Genomic DNA, 17,132 nt, shown 5'->3' on the forward strand with positions numbered 1-17,132 from the left:
TTGACTTCTACTGAGAGCAAAGTCCTTACTTATCAGACCGGGCTACTTGAATAATAGAAAGAAAAAATGTCACGAACCCAACTCCTAGGTCACTAGAAAGAAGAATAGAGGGAAATAGAAGAGGTCCTGTAAAGAAGCTTTCATTCGATGCTTCTGATTCAACTCCCAGACAAACAAGAAAGTATGCGCGAAGATAGGGTTAGTCCCTGCGGCAGGCATTATCCGGGAACGATTATCCAGGAACTTACAAAAGGTTGGCGTGACACGCCTAAATCCACAACGCTTTAGGCGAAGAGATATATCTTTCCGCTTTAGCGGCTTGAACCCTTTGATCAAGAGATACCTTAAATAAAATCAACTAAGTAGCTGACCTCTTAGACGTTCGTGGGTATTCAAATTCATACATAATCTTCTCCGACATGAGATAGAGTGAGAGGGCCTGGCCTATTCCATAGAACAAACTCAGCAAATCTTGATCCGTATTCCACCTCAGATGGTAGAAGGGGCAACTCAGCCTTGTCTTTTTCTTTGGGCTAGGAACCCAGGAGAATGTTCAAAGCGATAAGAGAACAGGTCTTTTCAGAGAAGCTCTTGCCGCTCTTCTGTTAGAGCTCTTTAGTCCCATTCCTAACAACAGGGGACTAGCTATAGGGAACTAGGGAACAAGGGAACTAGCTACACAGGCACTAGCAACTGGGAACAAGGGAAACACCAACTCCCAACTTCCCTAGCCCAACCTTCTCAACTTCCCTAGCTTGCCTGGCCCAACCTTCCCTTCCTTTCCTCACATCCCTAACCAACTGACCTAATCCACCTTCCCCTAACCCATCTTCTTCTTTACTAAAGAAAGAACCAGACCCACCTTCCTCTCCATGTTCTTCTACTTCCCTCTCAAATACCGCTTTCTTCATCTACAGTTCTTCCACTACCTCAAAACCACTCCTCTCACCCCATGCTTACCAGATCAAAGGCTGGCATAAACAAACTAAATCCCAAGTATAGTCTCACTATTACTACCACTATTAAAAAAAAACCAAAATCTGTTATTTCTGCCCTTAAGGATCCAGGATGGTGTCAAGCAATGCAGGAAGAACTTGATGCTCTCTCTCGGAACAAGACTTGGATACTTGTTCCACCTCCAGTTAATCAGAATATTCTTGGTTGTAAATGGGTCTTCAAAACCAAATTACATTCTAATGGTACTCTTGATCGCCTAAAGGCTCGCTTGATTGCTAAAGGGTTTCATCAAGAAGAAGGTATTGACTTTGTTGAGACCTACAGTCCGGTTGTGAGGACAGCCACTATTCGTACTATCTTGAATGTTGCACAACAGTTAGAGGTTGGCCAATCAATCAATTGGATGTTCAAAATGCATTTCTCCATGGGTATCTTCAAGAAAAAGTTTATATGCATCAATCTCCTGGTTTTACGAATCCTATTCATCCATCCCATGTGTGTCTGTTGAAAAAGGCTCTCTACGGATTGAAACAGGCGCCTCGTGCTTGGTTCGACAAGTTTAGCGATTTTCGATTTTCTTCTGGAGTTTGGGTTTGTCTGCAGCTCAGCTGATCCTTCTCTGTTCACGTATCACAACAATTCTGATGTCATGTATCTGCTTCTCTACGTGGATGATATTCTTCTCACGGGCAGTTCCAACACTCTGCTCAATATGTTGATCTTTCAGCTCAGCTCCACCTTCTCAATGAAAGACCTTGGACCAGTCCACTATTTTCTGGGAATTCAGATCAAAACTCATCCTTCGGGTCTGTTTCTATCCAAAACCAAGTATGCTGAACAGATTCTGAACAATGCAGGGATGTTAGATTGCAAACCTATGTCTACTCCTCTGCCCCTTAAGCTCAACTCCTCTGTCATTTCCACAGCACTCCGACAGAAGTCTCATATAATGACTCTGTTTACTCAAGAACCTTCTTTCTCGACTAAATGCCTGCCCACTCCACTGCGTCCTTTGAAGCTGCTTTCTTCCTGACAATTGGGTAACGATAAAGGTGCCCTTGACTCCAATTCCATTTCCGGGGGACTGAGACCTCTGTGCTGTGCTGCTTTCTTTCCGCTCTGTTTTCTTTCCGCTCGTCTGAGCTACTGAATGATCCAAAAAGAAAGTAACCAAAGAATAGACGAGAGGTCCGAAGTAGCAACGAGACTCATACCTCCGTCAAACCGGAGTCGAGGAGAAACCTTCGCACTGAACTCTGATGTAGCTCCGAATGAAGCGTCTTATCTTTATCTGTGGGACTACCATATCTCCATCCGTCTGACGTTTGGTCTTACTCGAGGGGAGCAGAACTCGACTAAAAGCAGAACTCCACTAAAAGCAGAACTCCACTAAAAGGAGAGGTATAAATGACTCAACGGAGAGGATAGCAGATGGGGGAGTCTGGCGTCTAGTTCGGCCTGGGATTCCTTGCCTGTGCCCGCTGGTTCGGATTCCTTTCCGTCTATATTGCAGTTGTAGGAAGGTTGGAGTCGTAGGAGGGCTAATACTGGGATTCCGAAATGATAGACTTGGAAATGGTAGCCGCATTCGCACCTAAATGGGAATGACATGAAAAGTCTCCTAGCATTGTACGAATGAATTGGATCCGCACTTCGAACTCTTCCGATTCCTTAGAAAGAAGCAGCAAGAGAAGAGTTTCCTCCCTCTTCGGATAAGTGGCAATGGTCTTCTTCCCCCTCCCGCTTCCTCGGATCAGTGGCAATGGTCTGTTTTCTTTCCTAGCGAAGCAAAGCACACTCCTGCTCCCTCTTCTTTTGTCTGGATGGCAATGGGTATTCTTTGATCCTTACCTATGCGATAGTATCCGTACCCGTTATATGCGATAGGCTCCGCGCGCCCCAACAACCACCTTTTGCGTGCCATTCGGAAGAGAACTAGGCTCAGGTGAGAGAGTCAGCTTAGGTTGTGAAAGAGAACTAGAACTAGGGTTGGGTAAAGAAGGGGTTCGGAAGAGAGAGAACTAGAAATGGGGCTGGGTATAGAAGGGTAAAGAAATGGCTGGAAGGTTAGCTGCTTCATCCCAGAATCCCCGAAGGAGAATGAAAGCTGCGACAAAGGAGAATGAACGCTACGACGCTAGGGCAAAGACAGAGTGCTTGCCTTTGTTAACAGACAAATCAAAGAATTAGATAGAGAAGAAGCAGACTCGACAACCACAGCCTACCCCGAGTTGAGTCAAGTAGCCACAGCTTCCCAATGTATGCTACCTGGCTTGATCAGCAGGTGCAAATGGTGGTATAGCAAATCGAGATGCTTCAGTCGTGGAAGGGGAGATCCCATTTCCGATGCCTGCGTAGGAGACCTTAGGGGAAACGGGACATGGCATGGCCGAGGAATCCTTTCTCCATTGAGGAGTGGTTTCTTCATTACAGTGTCTCCGATCGGATCTTCTATCTATGTTCGCCCTGAAGTGGCTTCTTCGCAAGATCCGTTTCTGATCTGTCTTCGATCTGTTCATTCTTTATCCGCATCGGCGTGGAGATGGTATAGGAGGTGGTGGCAAGGTCACTTTGCGCCAGGGTAGTGACCAAGTTTCTTTGACTTTCCATATCCCTCTGATATATTGGACCCGTAAGCCATTCCCCAACAGCCAAGTCGAAAGGCATAGACTAGAGCGCTAGCCCTAAGGTAGACGACCCGCAAGCTCCTCCTCTAACCCCTAGTCATTCTCAAAGAAAGGAACAGCCCCGTCTCGTCTATGATTGAGCCTTTCTCCCCTTAGAGAATTTAGTGATGAGGGAAGAGATGGTTGAAGGTCTCTGTTGCGTCTATACCGCTCTCCTCTTATTGGTGTATGCGCATGAGAAATAAGGAATCCTGTGAGCTCCATTAAGGAATCCTGTGTCGAGTACGCTCGGTATCATCGTCAGCTCGGTCAATTGGTATCTCGTCTCCGATATCTCCTTCTCCTCCCTTTTTGATTCGTTGACTCTGGGCTCTCACTCTCAGGGGAGGGAATCGTTTATCCCACTCGTCTCCGTTATCTCTCCGTCTGAACATCTCTAATTGACGGAAGGGAAGGCCCACTCCCATCTATCGTGTGTACCGAGAGGTCTGGGAAGTCCTATCTATGGTGTATACATGTGTGAGTGTTCAAGCCTTGCTTTGCAATGCCGTGCTATTAAGTCGGCAAGACGGGATAGTTCTTTCGTTTCTGAGATCCCGATCCTATCGATTGACCTTTTCCTTACCCGCTGACTACTTCCTCCCTTACCCGCTTACAGCTTTGCTTCCTCGAGGAATTCCTCAACTCGGATTTCATCATTCACCCGTATCTCCGCTGTAGTGGGGAACTCGACTCCTTGGCTTTTGACATCTCGGAATAAGAGATTTCTCCCACGAATTAGTTCCTCACGCATATCGATAGTATCGTACGTACGTAGGAGTACACTCAGCAGCCCACACAACCGCCATGGCTGCTTCATTCCTTGAACAGCACAGAGGGATCCTTAGACAACACAGTGGATGGAGACTCGGAGGAGGTACTATAGCTGATGGAGTATCGGTAACTGAACTCTGAAATGAGGCTTAGGTGCCAGAACGGAACTCTAAAGTGAAAGCCCAGTCTTTCGATTCCATACTCTCGGACTGCTTTGGAGTTTCCTCTGGATGCTCTGAGCTGGAATTGTTCAACATCGGTGCCGATTTCGTCCGGTGTGCTGCAAGCTCCTTTATCCAACTCCCCCCAATCGCTGCGATGTCATCAATTCGTACCTTACTAATCACGCAAGCTCTTTATCGAAAGAAGTTATCATCGGTAACGACACAGGTCTTCTTGGTTCAACACCTCTCTATCCTCCAATCGATGGAACGGATAACTATTTGCTCACGGAACTCTGTAAACAATCTCAACATCCGACCCACTATTGTTCCTCCACGCATCTGACCCACTACTGTTCCTTCACGAGTAGGTTTGAATCGCACCTTTAGTTTGTCCTACTTTCACTGTGTAATCCTCAACCAAGTGACCGCACAATCCGACATACAAGCCAAAGCTAGGAATTCCATGATTTCCCAATCAGAAAGCCAAAGCTAGCTGTAATCGTCTCTGGAGTTTGGTTAACTGAGAAAGACCTCTCTACTCTGAAGATCCATACCTCTGGTTCTGACCATCGTACAGCGGTAAATCGATCTGTCTTCCATCCAGCTGTGAATCCGGCGAATCCTACTTCTGCAGGAAAGAGTAGCTGTCTCAATTGAGGAATTCGTCCTGTCTCGGCGATATCCCTTTCTTTCTAGGGTGTATGGTTCCTAGACCTGTACACATGTAATTATAAGGCCAACTCTTGCAAATCTCAGGTTTACACTGCTAGATTCAATTCATACTGAAATGCATTACCCTATCTATCTAAAAAAAGAGGGCCCTGGGGAGCATGCCACCCTCAACCCACTCACTCCCATTCTCCTCAGTCTCCCAGTAGAGGAGACCTACTTAATCTCGACCGGCGGCCTCTCCAGTCTTTGCTAACTGATCTTTCTATATAAAAATTTAATCCAGCTACAGATTCCCCTACGGCTACCTTGTTACGACTTCACCCCAGTCGAAGATCCCACCACGGTATGCCTCCATTTTAATCGACGTAATGCCGGGCATTCACCTGCTGGTTGCCCAAACCCCGGAGCTCATCAATGAAAGGATTCCATCTTTCACAGCGAGTTGTTCCGAAGTTGCGCCTGAGCATGGTGAAATGCCCCTTACGGTCATCGATATCGTGCTCCCAGTCGTCATGGAGAGCCAACTGGAGAGCACGCTTGACATCCTCTGCATCCTCGAGAGTTATCCCACGTTGATGCAAGAGGATGTGGGCTTTTCGTATCATGGCGGCCTCCTCATTCTCGCAGGCGGCCATAATACTTTCGATCTCCGCAGAGACGCGGGCGTGTTGGTGCGCCCTTGCCTCCCGTTCCCAAGCCTGCTCCTCCGGAATCGGTTGATTGACCGACGAGCTAGGCCCGGAACTGGTCGAATCTTCGACCATATCGGACGTATACGTCAACCACTCAGACGAGGCAGCCGCCCGATTATCACTGGAGGACTCCGAGGGGGCCATCATGTAGCAGTCGATGCTTGTTCTAGCGGCCGCCCCTAAAATAATACTAACAGCGAGGGCCAGACCGCCGGAGCACCCCATCTTTAAAAAAAGAAAACATAGTGCTCGATAGCCCAGAGCCAGGGGTAACCGTTCAAGACAGGTTGAACAGAAATTTCCCAAGCTCGGGATTAATACGGGAAGTCCTGCTAAAAACAGGATTATTAGAGCCGGGGGCAAGAACCATAATAGAAGATTTTTGACTCGCGGAAATGCCATGTCAGGTGCACCTATCAGAATCGGAACAAACCAATTACCAAATCCACCTATCATCGCCGGCATAACCATAAAAAAGATCATTAAAAAAGCATGAGCTGTTATTAAAACATTATAAAGTTGATGATTCCCACCAAGAATTTGATCGCCGGGTCGTGCTAATTCCATACGAATCAGTACTGAGAAGCATGTGCCCATCACTCCAGCAATGGCACCGAAAATAAAATAGAGAGTTCCTATATCCTTGTGATTTGTGGAGAACAGCCATCGAACTAGATTTTTCATAAATTTGAGATTCTTTCGTTTATTACCTTATCAGAGAGGGGTAGGGTATTTAGTAACTCGAGCATTTATTGTTTACTATCGCCCGAGGAACGCTTCAAATAGAAGTGGTTGTGGATTCGAACCACTGACACAAGGATTTACAGTCCTTTGCTCTAACCAGCTGAGCTACCTGTGAACCACTTTGTTCTCAACTTATCCAATGAATCTCTTTCTCTTATTCAAATTCCACTTTGTTTAGTTTAGTGATAGTTAGAGGTTAGAGAGCTAGATCACTCCTCTAAGCAGCCTTCTGATTATATACGTATTTTTCTCAAAATCGATAAGCAAGGGTAGGGTTCCTGGATCGGTCTCGACCAGAAGACCGAGAGGTACTTTTGTCACGAGCTGGCTTAACCCATTCCCTTACCACCAAGCCTGGATAAGCAACTGAAAAGTAAAGTAGAATCCCTGGCTCTTTAGACTTCCACCAAGAATGCAACTAACAACTGTTGGACAATGCCAATAGAAAGAATTCATCCAGCTATATTGAAAAAGCTACTTCAATTTCCCTTGTGGTGCAACTCACCAGACTGAAAGGTGGAAGAGGAAAAGGTAGGTATGTATGATGGCACGCTGTGCGCCTAAGCTAAGTGGGCAGATAGGCTACCGATGAGTTGTTCTGCTTTGAATCTACTAATGCCATAGGATGTCTTTCAAGAGAACCTTTGTGGAGACGGAGATGGAACTCCTGATGATGCGCACCCGAAGCTTTGGCTTAGTTATGCTCTCCTTGCTTTATAGCTCAGGGGATACCTAAGGTCAATTGAAAGCCGCCCAACAGATTAACCTGACTTCGAGGAAAAGCTCCGGGTTCTTACCTTATTCATTGTATGGCTCTTTTCCGGCGCGAGCTAGCCTGTCTATAGTTTACCCAGGTATCCACTAGTGATAAAGGAAAGACTTGAGACTACTATTGCGCTAACGGCTGGGCGAGTGAGGTCCCGAGTGAAGTCCATAGATAACCATATACAATCTAGAGCTTTACCCTAAAAAAGAGAATAACAATTGATAGAGCGGCAAAGGAGGCTACCCTCCGCGGCGGGAATACCTGACTAAGCGAATAGGGTGAAGAGGCAAGTTTGAAATGCGAACATTTCATTTCATGTGAAAAAGTTAGCTAGCTCGACTTCCTGTCCAAGTCTGCCTTTGAAGCCTAGTTCCCATTTCCTTCGTGTATAAGTGAAATCGGTCTTAGTTGGATGAATAATCTAGTTCTTACTACGGTTAAGCAATGCTCTTCGCTGTGGGAAGAACTTGAGAGTCACTTTCCTTTGCTGGTGCTTTAGGTTCACTTCAGTAGTTCGTAAGCCTTCAGTTCTTGCTCTTCCACTGGTTACCAGCTTATGACCTGCGGGTAACCTAAGGTTCTACCCTTTGGAATTGCTCCCTTTTTTTGCCAGCTCTTTGGAAGTGCCTTTTCCTTTACTTTATTTCCTTTAGAAAGATTATCCTTGTCTTTGTTTATGCGGAACAAATTACTAGAATTCGTCCCGATTAGTTGACACTTTTCACAAATTTGACGAACATATAATTGAGCTCGAGCGACTACGTACCTTTTAGTCGAGCATATTCTAACCTCAAGTGGCTGAACTCAAGGGACAAGGAAATGGAACCTCTAGAATAAGCGATAGGGCGGATAGACCTACAACCTCATAACCTACTTATAAGATTTAGAAAGCGTAGAAGACTCAAAAGACTCGAAGGCTAAAAAGGATTCATACCTTCCGTGATAACCCGATTATCATGTTAGCGCGACTAGTGATTCCGCACCTCCTTCGTTGTTACATCCAATAAAGTATGCTCTGGTCTTTATTGATTTGGAAGGCCCCTGTGAACATCTTTTTCCCTTTCACACACTTTTCATCCTCACAGCGACTTCTCCTGTAGATGCCCAAAATAAAGCTTTCGCTCAAGGGATATCGCTTCATTTACTGCGTTAGGGTGGTGCCAAGCCCTTCATCTCTGGCTAAGGCTCAGTCAGATAGGCTCAATATCGGGCTTATCCGGCGAAGTCTCAAACTCTGTTGTGCCAGGGATATCAGGCTTGAGTTGGGACAGGTGCTTATTTCGATACCGCTTCTGTTGTTTTTGTGATGCTAGTGATCACATTTACAGTTAGAAGTAGGCCATGATTGATTAGCTAGAGTAGAGCTAGGTTGGTGCTGCTTTGCTTGGCAATCCTTGATCTAATTGAATCAGAATCCGCAAGATAAGCAGCCGAACGAGCAGAGCAGTAGAAGGACAGGTCATCTAGAATCCTATTCTTCCGATGCCTTGATCGGTTCCTTCTGATATGGAAGAGTTGACTACCCAGCACATCTTTGTTTGCTCGACTCGGTAAGTACAGCCGCTTCCTTTATTCTTTTCTTTGAACCACTACCCTCAAGGGACTACTCCGTTGGCCCAGTGACCCTTGGTCTTTTGTTGCTGTTCCCCGTTCCCTTTATCAGCTCTTTACCAGCTATCCGATTACCAATGAACAATAGCTATGACCGATAACCAAGGTTCGTAGAAACTCTATAAGGAGAGGCATAGACCGGTGGTCCCTTCCAAGTGCCTCTTTGTTTTGTACGAGCTGTTTCCAAGTGTTTTGATTAGTCGAGTCTTCTTCTGAGTCCAGCACTTTTCCTTTGTCCGATCGTCCGTCTCTTCCTCTCCTCTTGGTCGAGTTGCTAAAGCACCTATCTTTCTGATCCGAAGCCAAGGGATGTGCGATGTTTCTTTCTTTTGTTATTGTGCTAATTGCACTTTAGATTGAGAAGATAGGACTGATCGGTATCCATTGAAGATTCCCTTGCTTATCGGCATTCCTGCCCTGTGCACTGCTTCCTCAGCTTCGAAGCTTGGTTTGTTTGTCTCGAAGATTGACGACTTATTGGCTGTTGATTGACCGGTATCTGGTATGCTTCTTCTTCCTTACAGTCGACTGTTGCTACTTCGGACTACTACCATTCACTGCTGAGAAGAAGCTGTTGTTTAAGGAGCGGCACCGATCAGTGCCTTGTTCCTGTTACCAGTGTCTTGTCTTGGTTCCTTGTGCCCATTGTCTCCTAGTGTTTTGTTGAGTTTACTGTGTCGATAAAGTCCTTTTTATTCGAGGAAGTGTAGCCTTTTCAATTACAATTCTTTTATTCGTCCAAGTTTACTGTGCCATTTCGAGACTGTCCTTCATCCGAGGTATCATGTTTATTGTGCCATTTATAGACATTGAGGAAATTACTGTGTTGTACCAAACACCAATAGTGTGAGGATTAAGCCGTTATTCTATCTTCCTTCCTTCGCTCTAACGGGTGGATTCGCTCTAACAGGAGGATTCCGCTCACTTGGGGTGGAGTAGCGTATGCACCTCTCTTTCTTTGTTGCCTCCGGTGTGCTACCGAGCCTTTCCCAGGTATTTACTTACTGCCGGTTTACTCCACAGCATTGCCATCTTCTTTGTTTTGTTGGTATGAGCTGATCGGCCCTCTCAAGCGTAAAGTAGTCCTCTGATTGTGTTGTATTGGCTCCTTAAGCAACATTTGTTTACTTATGACCGGGTGCTGCTTATGCCTAGACATCTTCCCCAGGACTTCTTTTCGAAAGACGTTGACCTATGGTAGGTGCTGAGTCCAGCACAGTTGTTCCTTTGTTACTGTGCCATTTCGAGACCTTCGTCCGATCATTGTTCCTTTGAAGACCTGTCTTTTATTCCTTCTCTTTCCTTGCAGTAATTAACTCACATTTATGGTAATGCTGATGCTTGGCAGCTTCACTGTTCCTTCTTGTTGTGCGTAGGCTTGGCGTTGTTTACTCCATCGTGCTATCTTTGTGCTGCTAATCAGTATATTCTTTGCATACTGCTATCTTTGTGCTAATCCATTTCAGTAAACGGGAAAGTGGAGGATTAATGATTGGTTCCATCAATCTTATTATTTCCTTTGTTTTGGCTTGGGTTTCTTTCATACGAGTAATGCTATTTATCAATCTTTGTGTTCATCAGTAGACTCTTCAGCTCCTGGCTCTTGATCAATCTTCCACTCTGCGCCTGCTGCTGATCCATGTCATTTAGATGTTCCTCGTCCTGTTGATAAAGCACCTTTGCACCTTTTCCTCGAGGTTGGGGTTTCGGTATGCTTACAGGGGTTTTAGGGCGGAGTATGAGCGTGTTGTTTATTCATCGGCACCTTGACCTTGACTAATCGACGTAGAGCGTCTTGGCTTCGTACGGCTTGGTGCTGTAATCTTTCTTTCCTTGGTCAGTGGATTATGGTTCAGTACAGATAGTGATAATGCTCCAATGGTTACTGCACCTGTGTAGGGAATCTTATTTCTTTTTCTTTCTTTCGTAATTAAGTCCATTTTATCAGTCGGGGAAGGGAGGGAGAGTCCTGCTTCGGACCTGTGACCTGCTTCGGGGCATAAGTGTATTAGTGCTTCTGTGTACGATTGTGCTGATCAGTCGTTCGTGCTTTTGCGATAATGCGATAACTAAAATAAAGAAGAATGTGAAAGTATGAGTTTTGTACTTGAGTGATGTGCTACTGATCAGTTGTGTGAGGGCTTTTGTTTCTATAGAGCGTGTGCGAAGTGTGGAGTTTCGTACTTGACTCCATCCCGTGATCAATGTGCTAATCATTTCAATATTGAGACTCCATCCTGCTTCTGCTCCTGATCCTTTGTGCTGCTAATCAGTTTTGTATGCCAAACTGCTCCTTTGTGCTAATCATCAGTAGAAAGTGGAGGAGTAATGCTTGGTCAAAGTGCTGTAGATTTGTTTCGGTACGAGCACTGCCTTTGTGCTAATCATCATTTTAGTATATTCTTTCTTTCGTGTTCCATCCTGATTAATCTGTAATCTATGTTTTGTACAGCTGGCTTGGGAATCATCAGTAGAGTCTTTCCGCTCCTGATCTGTCAACTTTCTTTCGTACGGCTGCTTGGCGTGCTGTCATCTTTGCTACTCCGCTTCGTACGGTTTTGGGTGAAGGTTCAATCTTTTGTTTCGTACGAGTCGGATATGTTTGTGCGAGAAGAAGGACAGCTTTCGTAGAGAGTCCGATCAATCTTCCACTCTTGCACTTGCATTCATTCGGTTCTCCTCTCAGTTCCGTCTAAATCCCCTCGTCCTGACTAAAGCACCTCTCCGTGTTCCGTCGATCACCTAGATAAATTAAATATAGTAATAAGAATGAAAAGTATGGCTTGGCGTGTTGGATCAATCAGTCATTGCTTTCATCTTTAATTAAGTATATAGAAAAGAAGTGTTGTCTGTGCCAAGTCTAGAAGTGGTAGTATTAGCGATCCTATTGAGGTGTTTATCGGGTTCGCAGCTCGAATTTCAATAAAGTCAAGTTTCCTCAATCCCGTTTCTGTTGAGTTGCCAAGATTTCTCAATCCTTGTATTAGTTGATCCTTTTGTTTATTCGAAAGATCGGCGGGATGCTACTTCAGGTAGGGTACGGGCGCTCTATCATTGTCTGATTTTAGGTTTCTGATCGCTAGCCTGCCGGGCCCCCCATCAAACTATCAATCTCATAAGAGAAGAAATCTCTATGCTTCCTGTTCTTGGTTTTCTCCCATGTTTTTGTTGGTCAACAACCAACAACCACAACTTTTTATAGTTGTTACTCCTAGAGGCTTGACGTAAGCTGTCTGGAGGGAATCATTTAATTGAAATCAATTAATCTAATCATGCGACAAAATCCGAATCTCCTTTTTTGCAGTTCCACGAATTCCGGAACTAACGACGTTCTGCCAGGAGTGCCAGTTCTCGACATGTTTCCTACTATCTCAGTCGAGAACATAATTACCCACCCCTTCTACTGTTCGGGTACAATAGTTCTCTCAGAGGAATTGGTGGATCCAATTATTATGGATAGGTTAACCCGGTTGAATCACTTCTTAGTTAATATGCGCTGGGATTTTTACGAGGGAGTGATTCAGGCCGGATATATTCGGAACCTCCAGCGAGAATTGGACCAGACTCCTGCGGAACTACTAGGCGATAAGCTGAACGTTATTTATTTTCGGGAATCCCTTAATCTATCTACCAAAGTGAATGAATGGTATCTGCAAAATTTTGGCGTTCCTGGCCCTATCAATTTTATTCGAGAATATGAAGCAAAGTGTTATTCTAAATTTGTTCAAGTTATGCAAGCCCCCACACCACTAGAAGAATTAAATTTTACATTTTTATTTAGTATTACTACTATCGGTATTATATTAGTATTTTTCCTATTCTGGGGTATGAGAAGAAAGAAGAATTGCAATAAGTGTGAGAAAAGGATGTTAGAAGGTGCAAAATCAATAGGTGCCGGAGCTGCTACAATTGCTTCAGCGGGAGCTGCTGTCGGTATTGGAAACGTCTTCAGTTCTTTGATCCATTCTGTGGCGCGAAATCCATCATTGGCTAAACAATCATTTGGTTATGCCATTTTGGGCTTTGCTCTAACCGAAGCTATTGCATTGTTTGCCCCAATGATGGCCTTTTTGATCTTATTCGTTCTGGTCGGAGAAGCGGGCTAGTCCCCGAAAATGCCCGTTAATCAAGTTGGGGATTCGAACTTTATACAGAAGGTTTTTCCGTACCAGCTTCTTCTACCTATACCGCAGTTGAAGCACCTAAAGGAGAATTTGGTGTCTTTCTGGTCAGTAATGGAAGCAATCGTCTCTACCGTCGTAAAATAAGAGCACCCGGCTCTGCCCATTTACAAGGACTCTCATTTCGTCCAGATCTTTGCTTTGCGGCATCTCCAACTGTAAGCTCTGATGGACCAACACTTATGCATGCGATTTCAAGTCTTCATAAATGAGAAAGTTCGAGTCATTACACAAGCAAAGGATAGCTATAACGAGAAAAAGGTATTTTTATTTTGCTAATCCCAAGGGGAATGTGAAATGTGGAATGAATCAGGAAGTAGCCCTTTGATTTATAAAAAATACAGAAGTAGTAGTCTTCCCGGGTCTCACTGTTCGGATAACTTTCCTTTTAATCCTACTGCATAGGCAAGATCTCATCCTTCGGCGAATCATGTGGGGCTCAGAAGAGTGCTCCCTACGACGGTAAATCGGGGCAAAAGACCCTTTCTTCGACGACGTGGACACGGGGAGGGAGCAGGCGAAGCGTGTCGTTCGTAATGGAAAGAAAGAGACCACTACTTCGCCTCTTTGTTGGACCGCCGGCGCTAACACAGTGGTCTCTGATCAGGACCAGGAACCAATTCGAATTTGGATCTTGACATGTTGGTGGTTTTTAACCGTAGGCATCTTGCCAGGAAGTTGGTGGGCTTATCATGAATTAGGTCGGGGTGGCTGGTGGTTTCGGGATCCCGTAGAAAATGCTTCTTTTATGCCTCGGGTATTAGCCACAGCTCGTATTCATTCTGTAATTTTACCCCTTCTTCATTCTTGGACCTCGTTTCTTAATATTGTGACTTTTCCATGCTGTGTCTCAGGAACCTTTTCAATACGGTCCGGATTGCTAGCTCCCGTTCATAGTTTTGCTACAGATGATACACGAGGAATCTTTTTATGGTGGTTCTTCCTTTTAATGACCGGCATATCTATGATTCTTTTCTACCAGATGAAGCAGCAGGCATCGGTCCGTAGAACGTATAAAAAAGAGATGGTTGTGGCGCGAAGTACTCTTGTGCTTCTACGCCACTCGGCTCGCGCGCAACCCCGCCCCGTTATGTTATGGAAGAATTGAACTTCTTGCTGGGCTGGTTATTCAGAGCCAGCAATTGGCTGCCGGATTTCGTCCTGCAATGAGGCAGATCGCTTCGGGGGGTCACTGTGGCGTGGCTGAATGTAGAGCAGTCCGCCCCTATAGCGTTTGATCAGTAGATTATTTAGAACTTCGGAAGATGGTCAAGGTACAAAGTGACAAGCCACTGCGCTAGATGCGCATGTGGTCGTAGTAGTCGGCTCGTCGCTACTTTTATCCAAAGAATAAGGCCTACAAGCTCTCTGTTTGGAGACAGAACAACGTTATAAGTTCTGAGTCGTATGAAAACTAGCGGTTTGGAGGAAATAGCGATTTATCAATAACATAGAATAAACAAGCTTGCTTGGCAGACTGGAAGATAAAGGCAAGCAACAACATAGAGTAACTTGACCTGCTCGCTGGGGACATAAGGATTGACATGTGCCGAGACAGCTGTCCCGCGGATTAAGGAATCCACAAAGGCTAATGCCATAAGACGAGCAAGACTAAAGAAAGAGAAGATCGGTCCTCGTCCACTCGGAAAGCTTTTTCTCATCATAGGGGGACGGAGACGGTTAGTCAGCATTCCACTACCAACGAGCAGCAAACTCCTTGCGACTCTAATTGAGAAAAACCCAACAACGGCCACCCTCCCTAGGTGTAAGATAATAGGGCTTGATGCCTAGCGGCTTCCTTTTACGGGTTGTCCGATCTCACAGGTTTACACCTTTTAGGAATGAATGTTCCACGAGTCGTGATGCTTTGATTGTCGTCTTTCGAATGAAGGATTTGTCTAGCTAATAAACATCATCCTTCAGTCCGCGCCGGCATTCCAGAACGAATTCTTATCGCTTAGCACAAGCGCTAACCCTGACAAGGCCCTACATCGCATATGCAGTTGGAGTGGTTAGTCGATTCATGCAAAATCCAAAGAAACCTCACTTTCGACGAATATTGAGGTACATGAAAGGAAGACTTGACTATGGTCTTCTGTATAAGAAAGGAGAACAGTGTAAGATAGTTGGCTATTGTGACGCCGACTATGCTGGTGATCACGACACGCGTCGATCAACAACTGGAAACGTGTTCAGGCTTGGTTTAGGAGCAGTTTGTCTTTGAAAAGTAAGCGGTGTTTTAGCCGTAACCCTTGTTGGAAGAGAATACCACGTAGGAGTGAAAACTCCCCTGCTCATCTATCTTCATTCCAAAGGCGAACATTTCAATTGAGTGACTGTAACTGCTATCTATAGTTTACAGTCAGTAGTTCTTAACCAACCGCCCAGCTTTATAAAGCTTTAAGAGGGAATAGGGAGTAAGGGGGACCTTCGCTTCATTATCAAATTGACCTGGACCCTCTTTCGCCTCCTGCTGCAGATTTTGCCCTGCGCGGATTCTGGAGCTTCTTCTTTAGTCTAGGATTTCAAATAATAATCAAATCAAAAGAAGCGGCTGGGCGAGAACAAGAAGCGGTCGTCGTACGCCGGCCGGTAGCTCTACTAAGCGAAGAACCGCTCGCTGCCTTTTCTTCGCGAATAACCATGTGGAGTGGAGGTAGCCTAGGAGAAGAGAAGCAAGCTACCTTCGCCTACCTCCCATCTATAAGCGGCAATGGTAAGAGCTGGTAAGCATGGTAACTGTATCGACTAAGGGGCCGGTGCTCCGCGTTCTATCTAGGTTCCGCTCTGACCTTTCCCCACCTCACATAGAAGAAGGGGAAGCCCTTCAATAGAAGAACCCGTGTGAGTGGGAGGATTGAATCATTCATTCATCGGATACGTCTTTTCCCGTGATCCATTTCATGTCAACTCTAATTAGTTATCAAAAGGCCTACCTTACAAAGGGAAACGGCCGCATCGGCCCGCTTCGTCACTGTCGGTTCCCGCAACCAAGCCTTTCTCTTATTCTTTCTTTCAGAAGGGCTTGCGGTTCATTACACCAAAGGCTTTTAGTGAACTATTGAAGCTATCGAGAGAGTACCAAATGCTGACGGTGACGAAGGTTACCGACTTTCGGTGGACGCGGAGCCAACGAGTTCAGTCGAAGAGCGTAACGAGTCTAAGGTTACAGAAGCGTTCGCCAACTTTGATAGGTATAGCATTGCGAGCAAATAGAGAGCAGAGAGCTTACCCTTTCTTTCTATGAGAGTCGCGAGCTTGTTGTAGTCGGTCCTAAAGAACCTTGCTGCTTACTTGCTATATTCCCGCGTTCTTGCACGGCTCGCGCGCAACCCCGCCCTGCTTTTCCCTTCCCCCTCTCCCCCCCCCCCTTACCGTCCAAAACTCAGAGGCCGTATGGAGTATAGCCAAGTGGTAAGGCACCGGTTTTTGGTACCGGCATGCAAAGGTTCGAATCCTTTTACTCCAGATTATGAACACCCGATCGGATCTGTCAAGAACGAGCTGACGACGGAAGCTCTCATTAATTAGTTGATGAGGGGAAGCGACTGACAGCAGTCCCTGAGCTAAGCCTTGGAAATCTTAATGCCATAATGCCTTTCAAATCCTCCTAGCCATTATCCTACTGCAATAATTCTTGCTAAGAAGAACGCTCATGTTGTGGCAATTCCACCCTGAAGGTAATGGGTTACTCCTACAGCACGTCCTTGTACAATGCTCAAGGCTCTAGGCTGAGTAGCAGGAGCAACTTTTCATTTATTATAAGCCCAAACAATGGATTCAATAAGTTCTTGCCAATAACCACGCCCGCTGAATAGAAACATGAAACTGAAAGCCCATACAAAATGAGCACCTAGGAAAAAAAGACCATATACAGATAACGAAGAACCATAAGACTTAATTAC

The 17,132-nt window shown here is 45.4% G+C and overlaps 3 protein-coding genes and 1 pseudogene across 4 annotated transcripts in view; 2 read left to right on the top strand and 2 right to left on the bottom strand.

Moving 5' to 3' along the window:
• The window catches only part of LOC147939698 (uncharacterized), a 1,805-nt gene extending 894 nt beyond the window's left edge, over nucleotides 1-911 (bottom strand). Inside the window, exons 1-3 of the mRNA XM_087462353.1 lie at nucleotides 695-911; nucleotides 463-526; nucleotides 1-343 (exon numbers count right to left, since the gene is read on the bottom strand). The exon at nucleotides 1-343 is cut by the window's left edge and continues 894 nt beyond it. Coding sequence (XP_087318479.1) covers nucleotides 85-343; nucleotides 463-526; nucleotides 695-911 — 540 coding nt within the window. The 3' untranslated portion in view covers nucleotides 1-84. The remainder of the gene's footprint in view (nucleotides 344-462; nucleotides 527-694) is intronic.
• A 4,391-nt stretch (nucleotides 912-5,302) lies between these two features.
• LOC147939699 (uncharacterized) lies at nucleotides 5,303-6,711 on the bottom strand. The gene has a single exon (XM_087460707.1). It carries the CDS (start codon nucleotides 6,607-6,609, stop codon nucleotides 5,590-5,592), a length of 1,020 nt encoding a protein of 339 aa, XP_087316833.1. The 5' UTR covers nucleotides 6,610-6,711; the 3' UTR covers nucleotides 5,303-5,589.
• A 1,824-nt stretch (nucleotides 6,712-8,535) lies between these two features.
• Nucleotides 8,536-10,465, top strand: LOC147939700 (uncharacterized). The gene is made up of 6 exons (XM_087460437.1): nucleotides 8,536-8,706; nucleotides 8,858-8,893; nucleotides 9,269-9,332; nucleotides 9,998-10,125; nucleotides 10,215-10,243; nucleotides 10,423-10,465. Exons 1-6 carry the CDS (start codon nucleotides 8,536-8,538, stop codon nucleotides 10,463-10,465), a joined length of 471 nt encoding a protein of 156 aa, XP_087316563.1.
• A 2,015-nt stretch (nucleotides 10,466-12,480) lies between these two features.
• LOC147939701 (cytochrome c biogenesis CcmF N-terminal-like mitochondrial protein 2) lies at nucleotides 12,481-14,496 on the top strand (annotated as a pseudogene). Its single transcript, XR_015564115.1, has 2 exons — nucleotides 12,481-13,822; nucleotides 13,929-14,496. The product of XR_015564115.1 is annotated as a cytochrome c biogenesis CcmF N-terminal-like mitochondrial protein 2 (transcript).
• Nucleotides 14,497-17,132: the final 2,636 nt, after the last annotated feature.

This window comes from Camelina sativa, chromosome 8 (assembly GCF_030686135.1).
Source record: "Camelina sativa cultivar CO46 ecotype springtype chromosome 8, ASM3068613v1".
In the NCBI taxonomy this organism is placed as follows: Eukaryota; Viridiplantae; Streptophyta; class Magnoliopsida; order Brassicales; family Brassicaceae; genus Camelina; species Camelina sativa.